The following is a 21,047-nucleotide window of genomic DNA, read 5'->3' on the forward strand; positions in this document are numbered from 1 at the left end:
AACGAAAGTGACTTCACTCGTCGATCAACAAGTGTTGTCGAGTTTCGAAGAAAGTAGGGAAATTCCTATCAAAGCACCTAAGAATTGTGAGTGACGTTCGGAATACAGTGTTACGGTGCGCGTTTGCAGCTAACTGTGGGTGGGTGGTGTCATTAGGGGTGCTTTGATTTGTGACAGTTTCGGTATAGTGCAACGCGTGTGCAAGCGTGAATAGTTTGATGTCGTCGAGGCAATCATGCTGAAGATGATGAATCGTTCGAAAAAAACCAACCAAGGAAGCCAACGGGGCGCCAGGGACACGGCACATGGCGGCAAGGACGCCAAGGTGGGGAGGCAAGGGTTGAGCCCCGGTACTAATACCGTGGGCCCGGTAAAGCCATCTTTGGCGTCAATGGCACCCCAACCTCAGGTTGGCGGTCCAGGTCAACCCACGGCACTAGCCGGTGGTGGCGCTGGGGTTGGCGGTCGTTCGAAAAAAGCGAAACAGCAATCCGATGGCAGCAAAGGAGGCGGTAGTAAGGCTACCGGTGGCAGTCGAAGTAGGCGCCCTGCAGTGACCTGCGCTGGGAAGGAAACGCACGCGACGAAGGCCAACGGCGCAACGATGGCAGAGGGAGGGCGAGTTGGCTTTGACATCCCCGGCGGAAATGGTGGAGATGGTGGTGGTGTTGGTGTTGGAGGTCTCGGTTCGCTCGGGCAACCGGCCGGACCGAAAATGGAACGATCGAACAGCTTCTTTCTGGCGCGCAAGCTTTCGAGTCTGTACAGCAAGTTTAGTGGCAGCCGCGAAAATGTGTCCTCCGCCAACGCCGTCTCGCCGAACACCGATGGGAAAGATACGGTGGACCGAACGCAACCATTTCAGTTCGTGCGCAGTCGAAGCATGTCCTCGATACAGTTGAAACGGGCCTACCGGCGCAGTCAGAACGAGTCCACGCTGCAGAATCTTCAGGAGGACGCCATCTTGGAACGGTCGGAAAGCAGCGAGGAAACGGCCGGAACAGCAGCGGGCACGGTGCGTTCAGAAGCGATCGAGAATGTGCCTGTGCCGGAAGCGACTGCCCCAGTCACACCAGACACCCCACCTCCGATGCCACGATTCGAACGATCGAACAGCATCCTAGCGTCGATCAGGCGCAAAATTAGTTTCCGCTCGGATAGACGCTCCTCGACTGTGTCCAGCTGGAGCACTTCGCTCCAGAACCTGCGCCAGGAGGATTTTATGATCAGCTACGATGATCTAAGCTTCATCGACTACGACCAGTTCAATAGCTATGAGACGAACCTGCTAAAGCGACAACCGGCCGCAGTGGCTTCGGAAACGTACCACCCGCATCATACCCCACCTTCGTTGAACGTACAGGATGGACAAACGGAATCGCTGAGTCAGAGTAACGACAACACCCCGGCAGTGGAAGCCACCAATACCGGTGTCATCCGGAGGAGGCGGAAGAACGATAATCTGCTGCGTACCACACTCATCCGCAAGAGCATGGACGTTGAGAGTAATCTCGATCGGGACAAGAACGTGTACCGCAACAGCCTGGACGCCGAGAAGCTGCTGTGCATTAGCAAAGTGAACCGCAAGTCCTTCCGCTGGAGTGCGGACGTGGAACGCGACGTGGTGGCGCTCGATCTGGACAGTGTGGACTTTGCCGCCGGTAAACCTCTGACCGAGTTAGCTGCAAGTCGACAGACAACTCCACCGCCATATGACGTGTGTGACAGTGGAATGATCGATGGTAGTGAAAGTGTCAAACTGGGGACGATTGATGACGGCACCGAGCAGCCGACACTTACGGCGAGCAGCGTTGGCTACGTAAGTCGCAGCGAGAGCATGAAGCGATCCCGATCGTACGGCGGGGAAGGCGGGGTGGCGTTCGAGGAAGGCTTCGGACACCCGCCGAAAAAACTTCAGGTAAGCTCTGTTTGGTTCTGATCTTAGCGAGCAAATGCAAACTACTATTTTGGAGGTCGTTTTGCGTTGTCATGTCGATTCGATAGAACGATAACACTACCGGAACGTATAGCGATAACTCGCCGGAAGCAATTTTTGACTGCTAGGCGTAAGCCTTGATCTCTTGGAAAACGAACCGTATCGCGTCGGATCTGTTGTATTTCGCGTTAACTTGGGGTCTACCAAAGCTGTAAAAAATATTATACTAGTCGTTGATAAGAACGTGGCTCGGCTCGCATACTAACACGACCAAAGAGGTACTACCCGATTTTAATGAATCGCATTTTATTATCATCTACAAAAAGTGAACTTGATGTGAAAACAGCAAATAATCCTACAGGTCTGGAAGCTACGCAGTTTATGAGAGCGTAAAAAATCGTGAAACTATCAAAAGTACGACCTAAAGTCGAAGGGAAAATGAGCTCATATTTATGCTATTTCTCCCAAATAAATGTAGTGCACGAAAATCCTTTAAACGCATCACCATTTCTTTGAATTATGAACTAACTATTAGTCAAAAAAGTGTTAAAGCAGTTTTTTGAAGATTGCCTTTTGACAAGTTTAGCCAGCTCGTAGTGCTGTCCTAAATTCAATAGAGCGTCTTTACCCTGTCCAGGCGATTTTACACCGGAGACGCACTTTAGAATGATCTGTGAGTTCGTAAAGACCATCAGAGAAAAATGGCCGAAGATACCCTTGATACCGAATAATTTTTTAACACTTCTGAAAAATATCGAACATACTAAACCCTTCGAGATGATTGAGGAGATTATCATGTTGAATGAAAATACAATTATTGTTGCGTTTATAGGAACAATAATATTTGTTCATTAAACATTGTCACTGTTACAATTCTTCTGAAAATTTGTTATTAATGTTATCAAAAAGAAAATTTACTTTTTTTTTATATATATTTGGACGGCCAGGCCGTATTGTACTAAAATTTACTTTATATAGTAGAACAAAACATTTCACAACGGAACATTTAAAATTCAATTTTGTTGCGTGTACAGTGACCGGCACGGAAAAGTTCCCACCTCTAAATTATTTAATATTCGCTCAATATTTTTTTCTTAATCCAACTAATTACACTGCAAATATTTTTTGTATCTTTTTTTAATATGTTCTTTACGCGATTTACTTATGAATTGCGAAACAAAGAAACATTTTTATTTCTAGAAAATTTATAAAAATATTTAAAAGAAAACAGTGACAAGATAAAGTGCCCACTTTGAAATTTCGAGTTTTCCATACACTTTTACATTGAAAGCTAACCAATTCAACAAATCTTCTTCTTCTTGGCGTAACTATTTGTTGGTCATGCCTGCCCACGTTAAGGGCTTACGAGACTTTTTACTCTATGTGTACGTGGATAGTCAGTCCTCTCGAACAGGGAAGGGTCCGGCCCCTGTTGGGATTCGAATCCACGCGGTCGAGATGGTGAGCCCCGACGCTCATGGGCCGATTTTTCTAACCGGTGTTACCGCTCGGCTGTCGCGGACCCCCGGAATTCAACAAATATACAGCTTTTTTTGGAGGTTACCATTTTTATTGTTCAGTATAGTCTTTCAGAAGATCAATGCATTTGGTCCAACGAACTCCCAACTTTGTTATGCCGTAATGAAAATGGTTTTCCGGCAGGCCACCAAATACTCCTCCCGACGACTGTAACCTCCTCGTTTGTTGAAAAATGCTTTTCACGAAGGAATTGTTTGATATGTAAAAACAGTTAGGAGCCAAAGGGAGCCAAATCAGGCGAATAGGGTGGCTGTTGCAACAATATGTAGTCCAATTCACAGATTTTCGCGATGTTCTTTTGAGCTGTGTGAGCAGGCACAATGTCTTGAAAAATGATTGTGTTCTTTTACTAACTGGGTCTTTTTTCACTAACGTTTTCCATTGAAGTGGTCAAAAAGGTTGCAACAATAGTCAGAGTTGATTGTTATACCAGTTTGAAGATAATTCACCTACAAAATCCCTTTTGAATCCCAAAAAACTGACGCCAACACCTTCTTGAGCGATTTCAGAACACGGACTCGCTTCGGACACGAAGAACCTGGTTCATAGCATTCCTTAGTCTCTTGTTTTGATTCAGGATCATGATGGTAGATCCAAGTATCATCCATTATCATGCCTCGGCGCAAAAAATCGCTTTTGTTCTTTCGAAATCGCTCGAAATGTTGCTCAGAAACCCGCATATAGTTTTCTGAACCCCAAAACCACAGCCAAAATATGCCCCAAAACCTCAGCCAAAATTTTTCCATGGGAGATGCCTATAGTGTGACTTATCTTCAACGCTTGTACGGCCACGTTTCAATTCCAAAATCCATCGGTAAATGATTGGAAATGAAGAAGACGACTCTTCTAGTTCTTTCATCATCTTTTCATGGATCTCAGTCGGCAATAAAATTTCAAAAACAAAGAACTTAATCACAGACTGATTTTCAGATTTTTACATTATTGCACAATGTTCCAGCACGTCATCTTCATAACGCGTGTATACACGAATGAATTTACGGATCGAAATGATATTTAGAGTAAGTTCAGGAAAGATGGGACAGGAATTTTGGATTTTCTACTACTACATATAGGGCATAGTTTAACAGGGGGGAGGAAATGTGATGGTCTGGAGTTGTTTTTCGTGGAGTGGAGAGCCTTGAGAACATTAACGGTATTATGACCGTAGATTACAACATAAAAGTTCGACGCAGGCCGGCGGACGCAAGTTCGACATACTGCCAAGAAGACGAAGTCTTTCTTCCCGTCTTGTCGGACTGTTGAAATGGCCTCCTCAGAGATCAGATGTGAATTTGTGGGCAATTCTCAATGACAAAATCGAATATCGAATACAAACGACTATTTTGAAGCTCGTGGCCACACTTGGGAAAGAACTCGATCCCCTACAGCTTAAAAACATAGTGGAGAGCATGTCAAAGCACCTTCGATACGTTCTAAAAGCTTTAAGAGATCACATTAAATATTAAAATGCAATTATTATTAATATGTATGTTTACTAATGAAATGACCAGCGATTTACCTTCCGAGGTGTTTACTCGGGACCGTTGTATGCAAATAACAAGATCAGGTTCCTTAAGTAGTACTAGTGGATTTCAACACATTATCAACCATTGATAAGTGGCGGTGTAAACTAAAACAGTGCGAAAATACCTGCCCTACTCCGGAAAATTGTTGGGAAATCTAAGATATACCTCTTTGTGCACTTGATGGCGATCGTTGTACGAATGGAGCAGAGTTGAATGCGATTGTTCTCGAAAGTAATGCCCCAATGCCTCCTCTCGTTTGATGATATACACTTAATGTCATGAGATACTTTCGTCTATCTCAAACCTTTTTTTGATGCAAAACTGGGCCAAAATAGATACAAATAAATCTTTTTTGGACTGAATCAAAATTCCTATGCGTTCTGATACTTATAGCTGATTGTTAGAGTATTTTCTAGACGAAAATGGGATCATCAGCAAAAAAGTGGATACTAAAATATTAAATTAAGCATTTAAACTCACTTATTAAACAATGGCAAAGGTTAATAGTAGTTACGTAAATATTTTAAAGACTATTTAAATCATAAAATACATAAAATTTTTTTTTTCTAAATGGGCCCAAACTGGTTCACAGGTGGGTCAAAATAGCCACAGTGTGAAAAGTCTGTTTGGAAACTGATAATTTTTCAGTGTAAACCCCAGATAAACTAAAAAATATGTATTTTATTTCATGTTTAGATAGCTACTCCACATTAGCATACCAAGTTTATCGTTATTTTGTCGATACAATGATTGTAACGATTTCCTTCGTGGTGACGTTCTACTAAGTGGACCAAAACTTGATGTTTTTCCCTAGTAGAAGAACATACATTATTGACATATAGGTTAGTTTTGCTGGAAATAAAAAATAGCAATATTTTCAGTGTAAATCTCCAGAAAGGTAATTGTTTTTTTTGTGGTAATTGTTGATTTAAAAAAATGTTCGGAATTGTCATAAATGTAGATAAATATGTTTGTGCAAGAAGTACAAGTAACTACATTCAATTGTAAAATTTCCCAAAGAGAGACTAACGCCATGCATCCTGCATTGACTGAATTTTGTTTAGGGGAAAGTGTAGCAAGATGCCCCGGTGGGGTAAATGCATCGGTTTTTATTTAACGGAATTAATCCATTTAACACAAAATGAAGTAAAAGAATGTGTTCATTAGAGTGTCTAATACATCATATTGCAATCTAACAGATACTGAACTTAATTGAATTCATAAACCTTACGGAAGAGACACAAATCAAAACATCCACGGGGACAATATGCACCCACCGAAAGTTCGCGTTTTTAACAAGTGATCTGAGCTCGATACAATGAATATGATCGTTAGTTATCCGTGATCTTAATTTTGGTTCGTTTGTAAAAAAAGTTGCTCAAGGTTCAAAGCTATTTCTCAAAAATCGATAATATTGTTGCAGCTAATTTAATTAAATTTTGAATAAATCGGAATAAGCTTTATAACATGTACTTCAACTAGCTTATGGAAATTTCTCTCTATGATTTGTTTTAGAAAGCATGTCAATTCATTGGAAATTCTAACAAAATCTAAGTGCATAGCAAATTTATTGGTAAACATCCGTAATATCATTCAGAATGCTCTTGCAGCTCGCTCGTCTGTTTAGTTTCCCATGAACACTATTTATTTGCTTCTCTCGAAAATTCATCGCAAATTTATAACAGGTAATTTAATACAGTAAAACCATAAAAGTTTAAATCATTCTTTTTAAGTTAAAAGCACGCTATTAAAATAAACATTGGGAAGAAATGAGGCCCGCGAGGTTAATTTAGTTTGACATCACTGGTGTAAGTGTTTAAATCCTTCGTGATTGACAAATGGTATCGAGTGTTTATTCAAGCCTGTAGCACTTTTCTAAAAATCTCTGAAAAAAGAGGCCTGTGATCCATATTCAAGAAGTAGGGTTTTAAGAGAATTAGCGACTCATGTTTTACAGAATAATCTTAACCTGGTGTAATAATCCCAACCTAGTCTGTAGCGGTATAAAGAATTGATAATTTATTTTTCACATATTGAATATCTGGCTTGTTGACTATTATGGCACAATGAACAGCTTTATCAGTACCATAACTTAAAAAAAAAGTTTAAATAACTCTTGAAATAACTCTTGGCAGGCATGACCAACACGGTCTTTACGACTAAAAGAAGAATAAGATGCATCTAAATGACTCAAGTATTTTCGTGAAATTTTCACCATGTACCTCATTATACTAAAAAAGATACACTTAGCGCTACTATTATTATTCTTCATTTTAAAAGTATTAATTAAATTTTGAATCTTAATGTTGCATCATTTTTGAATTCATGTTTGGGTAATGATAATAATCAAGCCAAGAATAAACGGATATTTTAAAAGAATTGATTGTAAGTAAACTATGTTTGTACAAGATAGTAGCAATACTTGTTACCTCAAATCGAACATGAATTCTTCGGGGTTCTTATGAATACATTGCTATCGCTTTTGTGATGTTGAAACTCTGTGAAAATGAAGCATGCACTTACCTACCATTTGAATGCAGTTTTCCTGGTTTGAATTTAGTTTAAACTATGCAGAACCAGTGTTTTACTTCTATCTTTATTAATAAAAATCAAATGAAGTCATTAAGCCGTTGCTCAAACAGCTTTACTTTGAGCCCTATTGTTAATGGTATAGCTTATGGTGGGGAAAGGTGTAGTTGCAAACTGTCAAAGTGTGAACTGGACGCACTGTAGAGGTACGTTGCAAACGACTCGGTGTTTACTAGCCACAAACTATGATCTATGTTTTCAGTGTCAAAATTCGGTATGAATAGTAAATAGTGGTATCTTAGAATTTCTATTTCGCGCACACATAATAAAACTACCTAAACAATGTCAGCAATAGTCACCTAGGGTTCATCTTAAAATGTATTTAGGCGTATTTAGTATAGTGAATGAAGGCCAGAACGGTATCGGCCAGGTAGAGGGCTCCGTTGATGACGCACAGTGCGCCAAGCGCCAGTCCAGCCTGCAATAGGTGTTCAGCGGTGGGACATTAGTGGGTGGGGATTTTTTTGGCGATGAATTCGATTTCTTACCGTCCGCTCGGAAGTGATGTTCTCGAAGTCGTGCTCCGCCAGGTAGCCGTGCCAGTAGTGCAGGGCTGTACCGCCGACGGCCACCCACATGAACGTACCGACCACGTTCATGATCGTGTCGGAGAGCTCGTACTTGTGTTTGGTGGTTCCGAAACCGAAGGTGATCAGCTGCACACCGGTGTAGATGATGAAACCGACGAACACCCCGGAGGCCACGATTTCCGCATCCGGACTCTTCTCCTCGTTCAGGTTCCAGGTTCCTCCAATACCAAGGAAGTCTCCTCCATAACCGGTGCGGTAGATGATAAGTACCACAATGTTAATAACCTACGGAAATGAAAAACAAAATCTGTAGAGCATGCTTCAGGCGTCATAGCTTTCTGGAAAACAATAGCCTCGCTAATGGTGTTGGCAATTTAATTTGGAAATGCACTACGGACAGCTAGAGTACCGTTTTATAGTGCACATTAGGGAACGCTGTTACACCGGCTACCAATGGTAGCTTTTATTGGGAGATTCTTCCCTCTGTATCATTGATATCCTGAACGGAAGGCCCAGTTTTCGGTGCGGGTACGGCGAATCATAGCGAATCAGCCCCCGTTCTATCGAGAGGGATTGTAAAATGACAGGAAATGGACACGGGTAAGTGCACAACCATAACATTGTCCGTCCCTGGGATGGCGCAGCATTATTGGAATGTCGTAAAGATGGTATACGTATGTGCCACGCTTCATTATGATGGGAATAAAAGCACCGACCCGGTCAATCCTGTATCGGCCCCCGGCTAGGTTTGGTATTCTTAGCGAAATTTCCCAAGTGAGTGCATTTGTTCGCACTCGTAAATTGTACATTCCTCATACTTGTTGGTAGAAACAATGTTTTGCTTGCTTTGTGGCAATGTTGGCGCATTTTGTATGCTTGTTCGATTACGCCTTATGCGGGATTCCTATAATGCGTTTGTGTGTATGTATGTGTGTCTTTGTTGTATAAATTCTTCGTTGTATTGAAGTCATATTCAAGAGAATTCTATAACAAACTTTGCCTAATGTTTCTATTGTGAAAAAGAACGCTTATCTTCCTATTACAAGTCCAATGAAGAAGAATCTATGGAGTTAACCAACGGTAAACGAAGGGCCTTGGCTTGAATAGCAGTACTTTTTTTACGTTCACGATTTGGGCCCGCACCCTAGCGTTCAAAACGATGGAAGTTGTAGCTATCTTCATGCTTATCTTATCACCTGTAACACACAACCAGTGTGTGGAGCGATAATTCAAGTTTCTCTGAATTGTGACTTCCAGTACGATAAGGCTTGAACAATCTGTCCTTTTTTCAACAGGTTGATATTTCTCTTAACTTAATTGACCTTATTAAATTCCTAAAATGTTAACACAATATTTAAATATGCGCGGCACGTTCAATCTGTAGGTCTATCCCGGACATTTATCCGATTCAATCTAAGACCCGGCGAATGGCAAAGAATAGAATTGACATTCAAATTTGTTGTGGCTGTCATGACCCATCATAACCTGTAAAAGGGTGTGGTTTCCCCGACTCGCTTTTGAGTCGGGACCAGTTATGAAAGCTGTCTCGTTCACACCTGCCTCAATTTCTTCACACTTGATCGGCCAACACCCAATTGCTAACGAACGCAAAAGCGATGATGACTAATCACTTGACCGTATGTTGGATATTTGAAGCATAATAGCTATGCATTTCTAACATATACGAGTTTTGTCCACTTTTGTTTTCCAGGTTTAGCACAAACATTAGCAGCAACAAGCGCTGTTGTGCTAGAATTGTTGTCGGCAACTAGAACTGTTGACGGAACTTTGTCAGATCCGCATCCGTTAGGTTATCAATATGTTTCACTCACCACTTTGAACACTTTTATGAATATGGAACCGACAGTTTCTGCGGACACCATTTTGTCGGCTGGGATAGTTGCGTATCGGGGCGATGCACCACGTTGCTCACTGATTCTAGCGCGACCGGTATCGTCGTCTCGGTTTTGCGGTTGCCTCAGTTGCTCTCGTCTTCGAACTGCTGCGAAAGTAGTCGGACCAGCTGGAGGAAAGTAAAAATTGTACAACCTTTCTCCATCAGACATTGTGGTGGACCATGGTTTGAGGATAACCGTTTAATCCTTTCGGGACATTCTGTGGCCTGATGTCTGATGTATGCGGATGGTGCACGTGTGGTACGTACCTTCTGTTGGATGGGGCGTTCGGATTGATTCTGATTTGAAAACGACACTCGTAACCGCAGCACGGTCACCGATATCGCCGCCGCGACACAGGTTCAGCACCTGCTTATCAGTGGTTGGCATGAGATTAGATAAGGCGTGGAAAATGGGTTCCACAACGAACCAACCTAACCAGCGACACCATGCCCGGTATGATAGTTGTATTGGTATTTCGCGGGATGCGCTCCTGGCTAGTGCCGAAGATAACCACATTGCCATGAGTAATGGCTCTACAATGCATACTTTAGACTGTACGTTTGCTGTAGACACATTTCGAAACATTGCACGAATGTCTACAATGTATTGGAGTTTATCTTCACTGTTACGTTTCTGTAAAGGCCATGGTACACCTCATACTCCAGACCTGTTTGAAATGATTTCAATGTATTGATGATTTCTGTTGGCTTGCATAAAATTTCAACGATGTTTAAAGCTGCCTGTGAAAAGCAACTTCAATTTGAAAAAACTTTGAACTCTTTGTATTACAATCTGATTGTAGTTTCCAAATTAACCTCATCAAATTAACGACAGGCTTCATGCGACAGACTTCCTCATAGTTGTGAATGACTAAGACAACATTCCTTAGAACTCATAAAGTGGGGAATGATTCACAGCGGAAGCTTTCGATAACGTTGCGTTATCAACATTGATTTTAGTACAATATTCATTCAGTCTTTCATCAAGCACTCACCACTTCGAGGTTTTTCAGCCACAACACAGTCATATATTTCGCGATACTTTATTGTGCGGGTTTGGAATAACTACAACGTTAGCAAAACTCGTAAAAAATATTGTGTAAAAAGCAAAAAAAAGTTCGAATGATAAATAAAAGTTCCTTTTGATATAATTCAATCTTTTAATATTTTGTTACAATGTTTAAATTCGTAATAGATTAAATATACAATGATCAACGCTTTATGTTATGTTTTCTTAAATGATATTCAAACCATGACCTGCTAGACCATTTTATCAAAAAACAACAATAAGGTATTGCACCAGCAGAGTTTGGCCCCTGCATATTAGATTCTTTGGAATGCCATTTTCCTATATTGTGAAATATTTGACAAGGAATCGATATTCAACTGATCCACAGCCTTTTTATGTCCCTGTGGGATGCTTCTATATTCTACACTACAATCCGAAAGGAAAAGCATTAGTCCATCGAATGAAGATAGAGTGGAAAATTGTGCAAATTTAATCACAAATTCACGAATGTAATCACTTAAGAATATTTGACAAGGGTCTGGTGGCGAGTGAAATGTAAAATCAACCACAGCGACCGCAGTGAGGCGTAAAGGCCCTGTCCTGCTGTTTCGTACTGGGAGGAGCACAATATCTTCACTTTTTTGTACGATTGATACAACACTCGAAAGGGGAAAGGACTGAAGGTGGAAGATGATAGAAATTTGTTGAATATTTATGCTAATTACGAGTAAACTCTTGTGCAAGCGACATTTTGAAAAAGTTTGTTAAATGTCGCCCTGCTGAAGGACGTCATAAAATAGTTAGTTCTCTGTTGGGCGACTTTTGAGTATATTTGATCACCAGTGCAATGAGTCGAAAGCGTGTTCTTGATTTTGGTTTGAAATTGTCGTTTCCTCTCTACGCAAACCGTTTCCTTTCCTTTTAGTACCGGTTTCAGTAGTTCAAGTCAACCAAATGCTATGTCTAACTTGTGGAAGTACGATAGCAGGTAAATGACAATTTCATAATTGTTAAGGAAGAAGCATGCCGTACCGTCCATTCATTGACTTAGAACTAATATCCTGATAACTACAATTGTTTCAGTTTTGAGTAGAGTTCTTCTTATTGACCGGTCATTTAAACATTTGATTGCCGTAAACAAATGTTATGTGTGAATCAAATGATAAATTACATCATAAAAAAGAAAGGAGGAACTTCACAAAGTTCATCTTATTAGGTTGGTCTATAAAGCATAGCATAAAGCACGCGATAGTAGAAACACCTGTCATTAAGTGGTTCTGATTCAGTTGGTGTTAGGTTACTTGAAGTGGACATGTTTTAACTTTCAAGATAAACTATCTACAATCTTCAACTATGCGCAATGTTATACTCCAATCAAATTTCTTTTATTGTTGCTCATAAAAATATGTTCATACAATTATTAGCTCCTTATGATTGAAAAGCATCTAGTTAACAATTATTAATTCCTGTTTTATTAGTTTTGATGTCCACCTTGACTTTTTCTCAAATTTGTTTGTAGTTCAGTTCGCCAGTCGCTATTTATACATATTTTTTGCACTTTATTCGAAGTTTTCTGGTAAATCATGTTTCTATCAAGAATGCTCGATCAGTTGAAAATTGTTGTGATCAGCTACAGGTGATCCGATATTCGTAAATATCTCTTCAACGTTATTGATTCTAGGCAAAATCGAGTCAACAGACCCGTCATCGGTGTTTGTCAGAAAAGGAAAACACAATGTTCATCGGTAGTATCTTTTATCCACACCACCGTCCCAGCTCTGTGTAGCAGAGATTTTCTTTTTAAACCACCAAAATGTCAAAAGATATTCGGAGGACAATAAATGACCTTTAATCCGCCGTTGTTGGCACGATTTTATGATTTATTTTAGGAAACCATTTTACACCATTCGCTACCAACTCACATGTACACCACCTAAGGGTTTAGATCAGGGATGTCAAACATACGGCCCGCGGGCCACATCCGGCCCGCAAGAACATCGGATCCGGCCCTCGACCCCTTTGAAGCAATACATCGAAAGTTTGGATCATTGAGTATTAGCTTTTGTTTGAATAGCCAAATGGTTTTTGGTGAATTGAATGAATTGCAAACGAACTGAATGAACGTCAATTTAAACAATTTCTATAAGAAAGTGATGTACAACTTTGATCCACATCACGCCGATATATTGCGGTTGACAAGAACAAAGATTTCTCACAGATTTTCGAGACAAGAGAATAAATAGTGTTCATACGAAACAAACGTACTGAACTACAAGAGCATTCTAAATAAAATAACAGATGTTGAGCAATAAGTTAGCTGTAGTAATAATGCACATTTACTTATTTGATATCTTAAATTGACTAAAAATCAAAATGGACAAATGTTAAAGCAACCTTATCTTTTACTGAAAATTGTAAATTTGATAAAAAGTTATATAATATTTAAAACATTTGAAGGTGTTAAACACGATTGACTGTTTGGATCAAACCACACTGATTAGAACATATTTTCATCAATCCAATCAATTTTAGGTTTTGGCCCGTAAACCTACTTTGGGGGGAAATCTGGCCCGCGAGGTCAAACGAGTTTGACATCACTGGTTTAGATCGTTGTCTTAATATAGCCTGCAGCTTGGTATTGAAACCTTCGCTCGGATATGCTTTTCAAGGCCTTCTTTCTCCAGTGTCAACAATCGCTACCCGGTATTAGCTTAACCGAACGTAAATATGTACTTTATTCCTAAAGCTTCGTTTTTTGGAAAGAACGTAGTAAGGCTGTTTGCTGTTGTTCTTTCACCTTTAGAACCTGCCGTTGTGTGCGTTACTTTTTTTTTGTGGGGACACACTCAAATGTGAACACCTCTGTCGACACTCCATCGTTTGTTGGCGTTTCTTTTTTTAATACCTTCCTTTTCCTCATACCTGCATGATAATGATGGTTTATGATGGAGTGTTTAAAGTGCTTTATATGCTCGCGGTGGAACGCTCAGACACCAGTTGTTTTATCCGAAACTTCAACACACTTCTCCCGCCCGGTTGACGAGGGGCAAGGGGGAACCGTTCTGGGGGGTCTGGTTATTAATTTTTTATACCTTTTGCCAGCGGCACCAGCGTCATCATGGCCTCCAGCGACCCGACCGCCATTAATATCCTTCAACGCTGCAGGATGGCCCTCAGAAAGCAATGTCTGTAGCGTTTATCCGACGCACGGCATCAATCTGCGCCAAGATTCGGGGTCGCCTTTTCCGGGGACTGACACTCGCTATTCCGAGGGTAACTGCTATTTTCACCACTTTTTCCACCCTTCATGCAGATAGACCATACGTCCCTTCTTAATCTGTGCGCGTCAAAACTGAATAGCTAACGCAAGAAAAACAAACATTTCCTTGTTCCCCAGCGTCGATGTTTGTAGGCTTTTCACGGTTGCGCCTGTTGTGGAATTATCGCTTGTCCCTTTTCTATTAACAATCCCTCTTTTTAGGGGTAAGGGAGGGAAGGCAAAAGTAACAGTGATAATGTGAACAATGGCGAACACGAAACGACAGTCACATTCACACCAACACACCATCTTCCTACCCTGACACCAGGTATATTCTGTCCCTCGATGGTGGATTTAAAGTGGTTCCTGTCGCCAGGATATACTCTGGTTTGTACCCTTCATATGTATGTGTGTGTATTTGTTTAACTTAGAAAAGTGGACGTAGAACGGCATCGGTTGAGCAAAATGTAAATAAGCAAAAGAAAAGTTTCACCAATTCTTCCAACGCTGAAACAGCTTTTCGAGGTTTTTCATGGCCCTCCTTTTCCACTTCCTTTTCAGTCCAGCTGGAGGACAAACCTTCACGAGCCTTCACACGTGTCGGTGGGAAATTTAAGGCGTGCTTTTTATTTTGTTTTTTTTTTCAGTGATCGACACATTTCGCTGTTTGGATGTAACTGGTCCGCTGGGAGCGATAGTATATAATCGTGATTGTGTGCCAAATTGCCGTGAACCTGGTTTGACCAGTTCTGCATTTGTTTTCTCGTTAGTGGCAGCTTACGTGCGAGTTGATTTAATTTTTATGGCTTTTCACACGAAAACTGCACGATGAAGACAGGACGATGAGAAGACACGGTTGATTGTCGATAAGCTTTCCGCTATTTTTGCAAGCCAAAGCTGCACACATACTATGGTGCCCCTTGTTTTGTCTCCCAGTAAAATCAGACCAATTTTTCCCAGTAAAATCAGACAGACCCCAAAATATAAATATGTTACTAAATGTGTTTAATTTGTTTTGTGTTACTCACGATAGTCTCCCCTAAAGCTTTAATATCGATTTCAATTTTGATTTCGATAGATGATATTGTTCTAACTTCATTGCAACTTCATTTATTGCACATGATAAGCTTTGCAAGGCCCTACGATACGGTTATTCCACCCAATACGGAATCGACATAAAAAAATTGGAAAACCCTGCTCTACAGCATTACTTCTCACATTTTTCATCGTTGGTGTTTGGTTCAATTAGTTTGAATTAGATAACTATAGAAAATATTTGAATATTTTTCTCAAAAATTCGTGAGAAACCATGCGCCTCCATTACAACTCTAATCAAATTTCCTTCGACACTGCATCGCATAATACTTTGACTTTGAGAATTTTATTTCCTATAAGTGAGAAGTAGAGATTTAAATTAAATCCATCGGATTTTATATAAACCCGGTTAGTTTCCATCTGAATAGTTATTTTGGTTGTATATTACGTCACAAAAAGTAGCGGTGCTACATAAAACAGTAAACATACAAACAAACATTCAAACAGAAACAAAACGAGTTGTAATAAGAAATAAGGGAAAAGTAACAAATCGTGGATCTAACACAAGGTAGAGGAAATATGCATGAGCTTTTTACGATTCATCCCAACGCTCGTTTCTTCAACAGCGGTACGTTCACGCAAGCGGTGCTGTCGGTATCCGTGCTCTCGAGATTCAATCTTTCTGGGATCTGTGCCTGCCCTAAGCGCTTTACCAGTGGATTCCACTAATCTTGGATTCTGCTGAAGGCAAACTAATGCGTTTCTACGCTCACCTTTCGTACCCTTCGTAAGAGTATTGACTTGGTTTTCGCCGTTATACGTTGTACCGGTAGCTTGTTCACGAAAACCAACATGAAAGTAGATGTCCATACCAGGGACTGTAGTGCAGACAAGTTACTCTAAACAATAGTCCGGTACAGTAAATGCATAGATACACGAATATATGTGTCGCAAAAATATGTTGTTGCACAATGCTACATATCCATTTAGTTAATGTTATATGTAAGTTTATTATGCGTAGAATTTTCTCAAAAAACCTTGCCAGGATGAAGGTAACATCTGTTTCATGAGTGTCATGGTATTTTCATACTGTATACTGAACAATAACCATTCTATTAATATGAAAATTATACTACAGTATGTTTGTTGTTATCAGTATCTGATAGAAGGCAGATTTGTAGAATAATTGTGCACAGTCCATCCAAATAGCCATATGAAAAAAGTGTTATCTGATGAAAGAAAATTTAATATAACAAGCATTACACATGACGGCCAATCGCAATGAATTGTATGACAGTAAGAAACTTACAGAATTTAATATACAGGCTGGCCCCGGTTTTCGTCACCAAATGGGACTTTTACAGCGACGAAAACCGAGGCTAGCGGACTACAGTTCTTACGTTTATAATACCTACGTTGGATGTGTACATTATTCTCGTCTGAATTTTTAGTGGTTGATATGAAGGTGTTCTTGAAACTTTAACAAAGCTTTTGTATTTTATCATCAAATCAATGGCCACCAACCGTTTTATATTTCGTTTTACTTCTTTGGTTTCCATGCCGTGTAGGTTTACAATAATTCATTCAGTGCTTCAATTGGAAGATATTTTTGATTGAGCAAAGTAGTCTGAAGCAGAAAACCTGTACCACTTGTTTATGAGTCCATGTTCGGATCTTCTGTCATACAAAATGCATTGAATCATATGAGTAAAGAACAAAGCACTATAAACCAGCTTCGAACGATTTGTCAAACGACGAAAACCGAGGCTGACGAAAACCGGGGCCAGCCTGTACTGTACTATGCCCTTTTTGATCAGATTACGACCCGCACGTATATAAATTGAGCATAATTGAAAGCCAATATTATGCTTCTTCTCGCCACGACGTTCGTAAATAATCATACCAGAATAAATATTTGACGTTTTAACATTTTGTACATGTCTTCAGACAGTTATGTTGTGAATGTGTTATTTTAAAACAGCTTCACCATAAAATACAAAAACTATGCAAATGGCTATTTCGTAATTTTTGAGGAAGTTATTCACATCGGTCCGCTTTGGCTTCGACAACCCTACAATGTTTTTTTTTTTGGAAACACAGACAAACAAAAATTTATTCCCCAACAAGACTTGCGTTATTTTTGGAGGCAAAAAGGCTTGGTACTTCAAAAGGGCACTCGAGTTTTACGAAGTTGGTTGCGAAGATTCGGACCATCTTGAGCTACATGGCAACATTTTTCGATAACACCTGTGAACTCTCCTGCAAAAGAGAAAGCATATGCCAAACCTTAAGCGGGAAGGTAGTAAAGTACGGTTACGAAAAACACAAACGTTGGCCAAGGAAATTTGCTCTTTTTTTCGTTATGGAGCGTGAGCTGGCGAATTTTGCTACCCGTATCAGGGGTGTTTGTCCGTGTGAATTAAAATGGCTTGCAATATGCATGAGGATTCTGTTCAGAATGCTGCCAAGAAGCTGGGTGCACTGAAGATGTTGCCTTAACTCGTGTTTTCGCTTTCGTTTGAAGAAAAGATCTTTCTCTGACTTTATTCTTTCCGTCTGCTTCAGTATTCTGAGTGAAATCTATTTTTAGAACAGTTATTTTTAGTCGGTTACTTTGTAATTGTACCGAACGCACGGTGCTTAAGGCTTCACAAAGTATGGGGATAACGTATCATCCTGATAAAAATAAAATCGATGAATTATTTTTCTTATTTAAGATCTGCAAAAAATCCTCTTTAAAAAAATCTTATTTAAGATCTGCAATTCAAATGTTTGCAAGATTTTAAATTACTTCTGCATTGACTATTTTTGTGGAATGGTTTTAAAATTTTATTTTTACTGACAGTAATCGTAGTTTCACGATCGTTATCGTAGACAGTAAGTTTTATATCAATGTTGCTGTGCTAGTGCAAAATGCTGTGTAGTATTGCTTGTTTTGCATTTAAAGTTTTCTTTGATTATTAAATACTCACTTTTGAATAATAGTGTTTTCAATGCTTCATTATAAAGCACTCTGATCATAAATTATATTTTAATTCCTTTTCTGTATAAAACGTTATTTAACTTTAGTTTTTCTTTTCTTACAGGTATGTTCAGCAAAAGAAACTGTTCAAAGGACGTGTAAGCCAATATTTTAGAGAATAAATGCGCAAAACATCCATATCGCAGATGTTAAAGTGTTTCTGTTTATTTCTACCTGACTGGAGTTTTTCGTATTGCTTCCGGTCCCTCCCGATTTTGACCAGCGATGTCGGTATAATCGAAATGCTGTGCAAAATCTTTTTCTCCAAGGGAATATCAAAACATTTCAATGTTCGTTTACCACTCGCAGGTGACAACTGGACCAGATTGCATAATATTATAGCTTGTTTTGCATCCTCAACTTGGTCCCCACTGGGAGGAGAATTTTTGATTTGGAAATCAAAGTTTGTACAACTCATAGTCTGTGGAATAACAGAATCCAAATGTGTTTTAACTTCTTCACAGTTTTGCCCGAGCCTGACTTGGGCAAGCGGATGGAATTTGTACTGCGTTGTCCTGATTTGTGACACTAATCAATGCAATTGAATCAAATTTTTACTTAATATACAATAATGTGCAAATAATACATATGCAAACTGACCATCATTTAATAAAACAAATCCTCCCCCGAAGCCCCCCCCCCCCCCCCCCCCCCCCCCCCCGCAAGTAGTAATAGGAGTAAGCACACTAAAAACAAAACATTTTGTACCTATATTATGTAGAACTTAACACAGCAATACAATGAAGCAACGAGAAACTAAGCCCTTTGTTGAATATTAACATTTTATGCGAATGGCATAAGATTTTTTAATAAGGAATTTACAGTACACATCATACTGAGACCCGATGTTAAACAAAATCCAAATTGCAGCCGCGAACATAGGTGAAGAAAATTTTTCGTTCATATCACTGTGCCGGGCAGGAACAATCGTAAGCTTCTTCCAGTGGAAGACACAATATGGAACAAAATCTTTGAAATGAGAATTACGCCATTTTCCCTTAGGCGATTTGGCAAAGAAGTGGAAATAAATCACCTATTCATGTACCACCTGTGCTTTTTTCCCCAACGAAGTTTAAAAGTTGGCGTTGTTTAGATCGGATTTTAAATAACTGACTCCAAATACAGATTACACCTATTTCTGGTTTGTTCTGTCTAGACGCCAGAAAACTGTACACTCCCAAGTAACATTTTAAGTTTTATCATGGTTCTAGCGATGTTGTTCATGCTCATCATTAAGTCTCATCTTAAGAGTAAAATATCTTAAAGGCTGTAATAAAACCTTCATAATCCCGTTTTAAGTGTAAGAGGGCCCACTCTACAGAACGTTGTCAAAACCATCCCTTAAAACCTTTTCTTAAGTACTTAACATACTCCGTAGAACCTCCTTAAGGGCACAATAAAAAACCATTCGTAAACACCAAAGTAATTGTTGTTATTGAGAGATTTCGGGAACAGTTTCTTTATCCAAGTATACATTGTTCATTTTTTTCGGTGACGGTCATGGCAAACTATTATAAATTCTACAATCGTTCATCATGTCTTTAGTTATCGAAAAGTTAAATTGTCATATAGATTTCAAATAAGGACAACATCTTCATTATGGATAGGATAACATCTTCATGAAAAGTATTTTAGCAATCTAAATATCCTTATATTTTCGCAGATCAAGCTGGTTGCTATAGTAATCAATACTACGTTATCGGAAAAGCTGTTTGGAAGTTTTTGCTAAAAGTAATTGCACTTCATAATTGTGGTCATAGTGAAAGTATCAATCATCCGTTGTAAGTTAGGGACCTCGAAGCGAGAACATAATGCATCATGACCATGAAGACGCAAATTCTGTTTTTCTGCGGGACTGTTGATTTCGATTTGTTTCCTAATCTAGCAGCAGGCTACCGGTTGGATAGCATTTTTGCATGAAACATGAGACAACAGAAAGTACAACTTTCTGCTATGCAACAGTACATTGCTAAATTTGAAAGATTATACAATAAACCCGGTATGATATAAAATAGTTTGGGATAGGGGATAGCATTTTATTGTTCGTCGTAAAAAAACAAACATTTCGGGAATCAAACAAATCAATTAAATTTCAAAGAATCTATCTGTATTTGAAATTTAATTCAATTTACTGTTCAGAAAACATACAAGTAAAATGATGAAGCTAATGTTGTAGTTAGAATGCATATTTTCACGAAGTTATAAGAGAATCCTTGCTCTTAAGACCACGTTAGTGAAGTATGCCAGTACCTAAAGACGAAGTATATGGGGAACTTCTCCAACGTAGCTCAATATTCGTAATAACGAGCCGCAAAATTTAATCAACGAAACAAAAAACAAACTCTTATCAAACATCATGTTTGCGCCCGTTATTACATGCCACGTTTGTGCCATGTCGCATAAACTCAAACCCACTCCGCCACAACTAAAAAACCAAATGTGTACCCAAGTTTATGCTGATCTCAGTTCATTGATGTGGTGTTCCGCTCGGCGTATCATTTATCCCTCGGTTTTACATTTTATTTTACTTCGGGTGGCTGAAAGGAACTGTTCGTGTGCGGTGAAAGGGATACACAACGCATCGGGACTCGTCGACGAATCAGACAAGTCGTCCGGTAAATAGGGGTGTCCGTGCGGAACGGAACGCTGTATAAAATCAATAATCAAGCGGGGAGGCGAATGCGTTGAACGTGTCGGACGTGGAC

At 39.7% G+C, this 21,047-nt stretch overlaps 2 protein-coding genes across 2 annotated transcripts in view; one reads left to right on the forward strand and one right to left on the reverse strand.

The window, feature by feature from the left end:
• The first annotated feature begins 235 nt into the window (after positions 1-235).
• Positions 236-21,047, forward strand: part of LOC131285134 (uncharacterized) — an 84,265-nt gene continuing 63,453 nt past the window's right edge. The window contains exon 1 of the mRNA XM_058313994.1: positions 236-1,918. Coding sequence (XP_058169977.1) covers positions 236-1,918 — 1,683 coding nt within the window. The remainder of the gene's footprint in view (positions 1,919-21,047) is intronic.
• Positions 7,913-10,003, reverse strand: LOC131286147 (protein snakeskin). Its single transcript, XM_058315039.1, has 3 exons — positions 9,953-10,003; positions 8,079-8,405; positions 7,913-8,008 (listed from the first exon to the last, which is right to left on the reverse strand). The coding sequence occupies exons 1-3, from the start codon at positions 10,001-10,003 to the stop codon at positions 7,913-7,915; spliced, it is 474 nt and encodes a 157-aa protein (XP_058171022.1).

This window comes from Anopheles ziemanni, chromosome 3 (assembly GCF_943734765.1).
Source record: "Anopheles ziemanni chromosome 3, idAnoZiCoDA_A2_x.2, whole genome shotgun sequence".
Lineage (NCBI taxonomy): Eukaryota > Metazoa > Arthropoda > Insecta > Diptera > Culicidae > Anopheles > Anopheles ziemanni.

Coding starts and splice junctions, on each gene's coding strand:
- LOC131286147 (XM_058315039.1), bottom strand. CDS start 10,003: ATGGTGTCCGCAGAAACTGTCGGTTCCATATTCATAAAAGTGTTCAAA. Junction 8,406..9,952: donor TCATAAAAGTGTTCAAAGTG/GTGAGTGAAACA, acceptor TCATTTCCGTAG/GTTATTAACATTGTGGTACT. Junction 8,009..8,078: donor ACATCACTTCCGAGCGGACG/GTAAGAAATCGA, acceptor CACCTATTGCAG/GCTGGACTGGCGCTTGGCGC.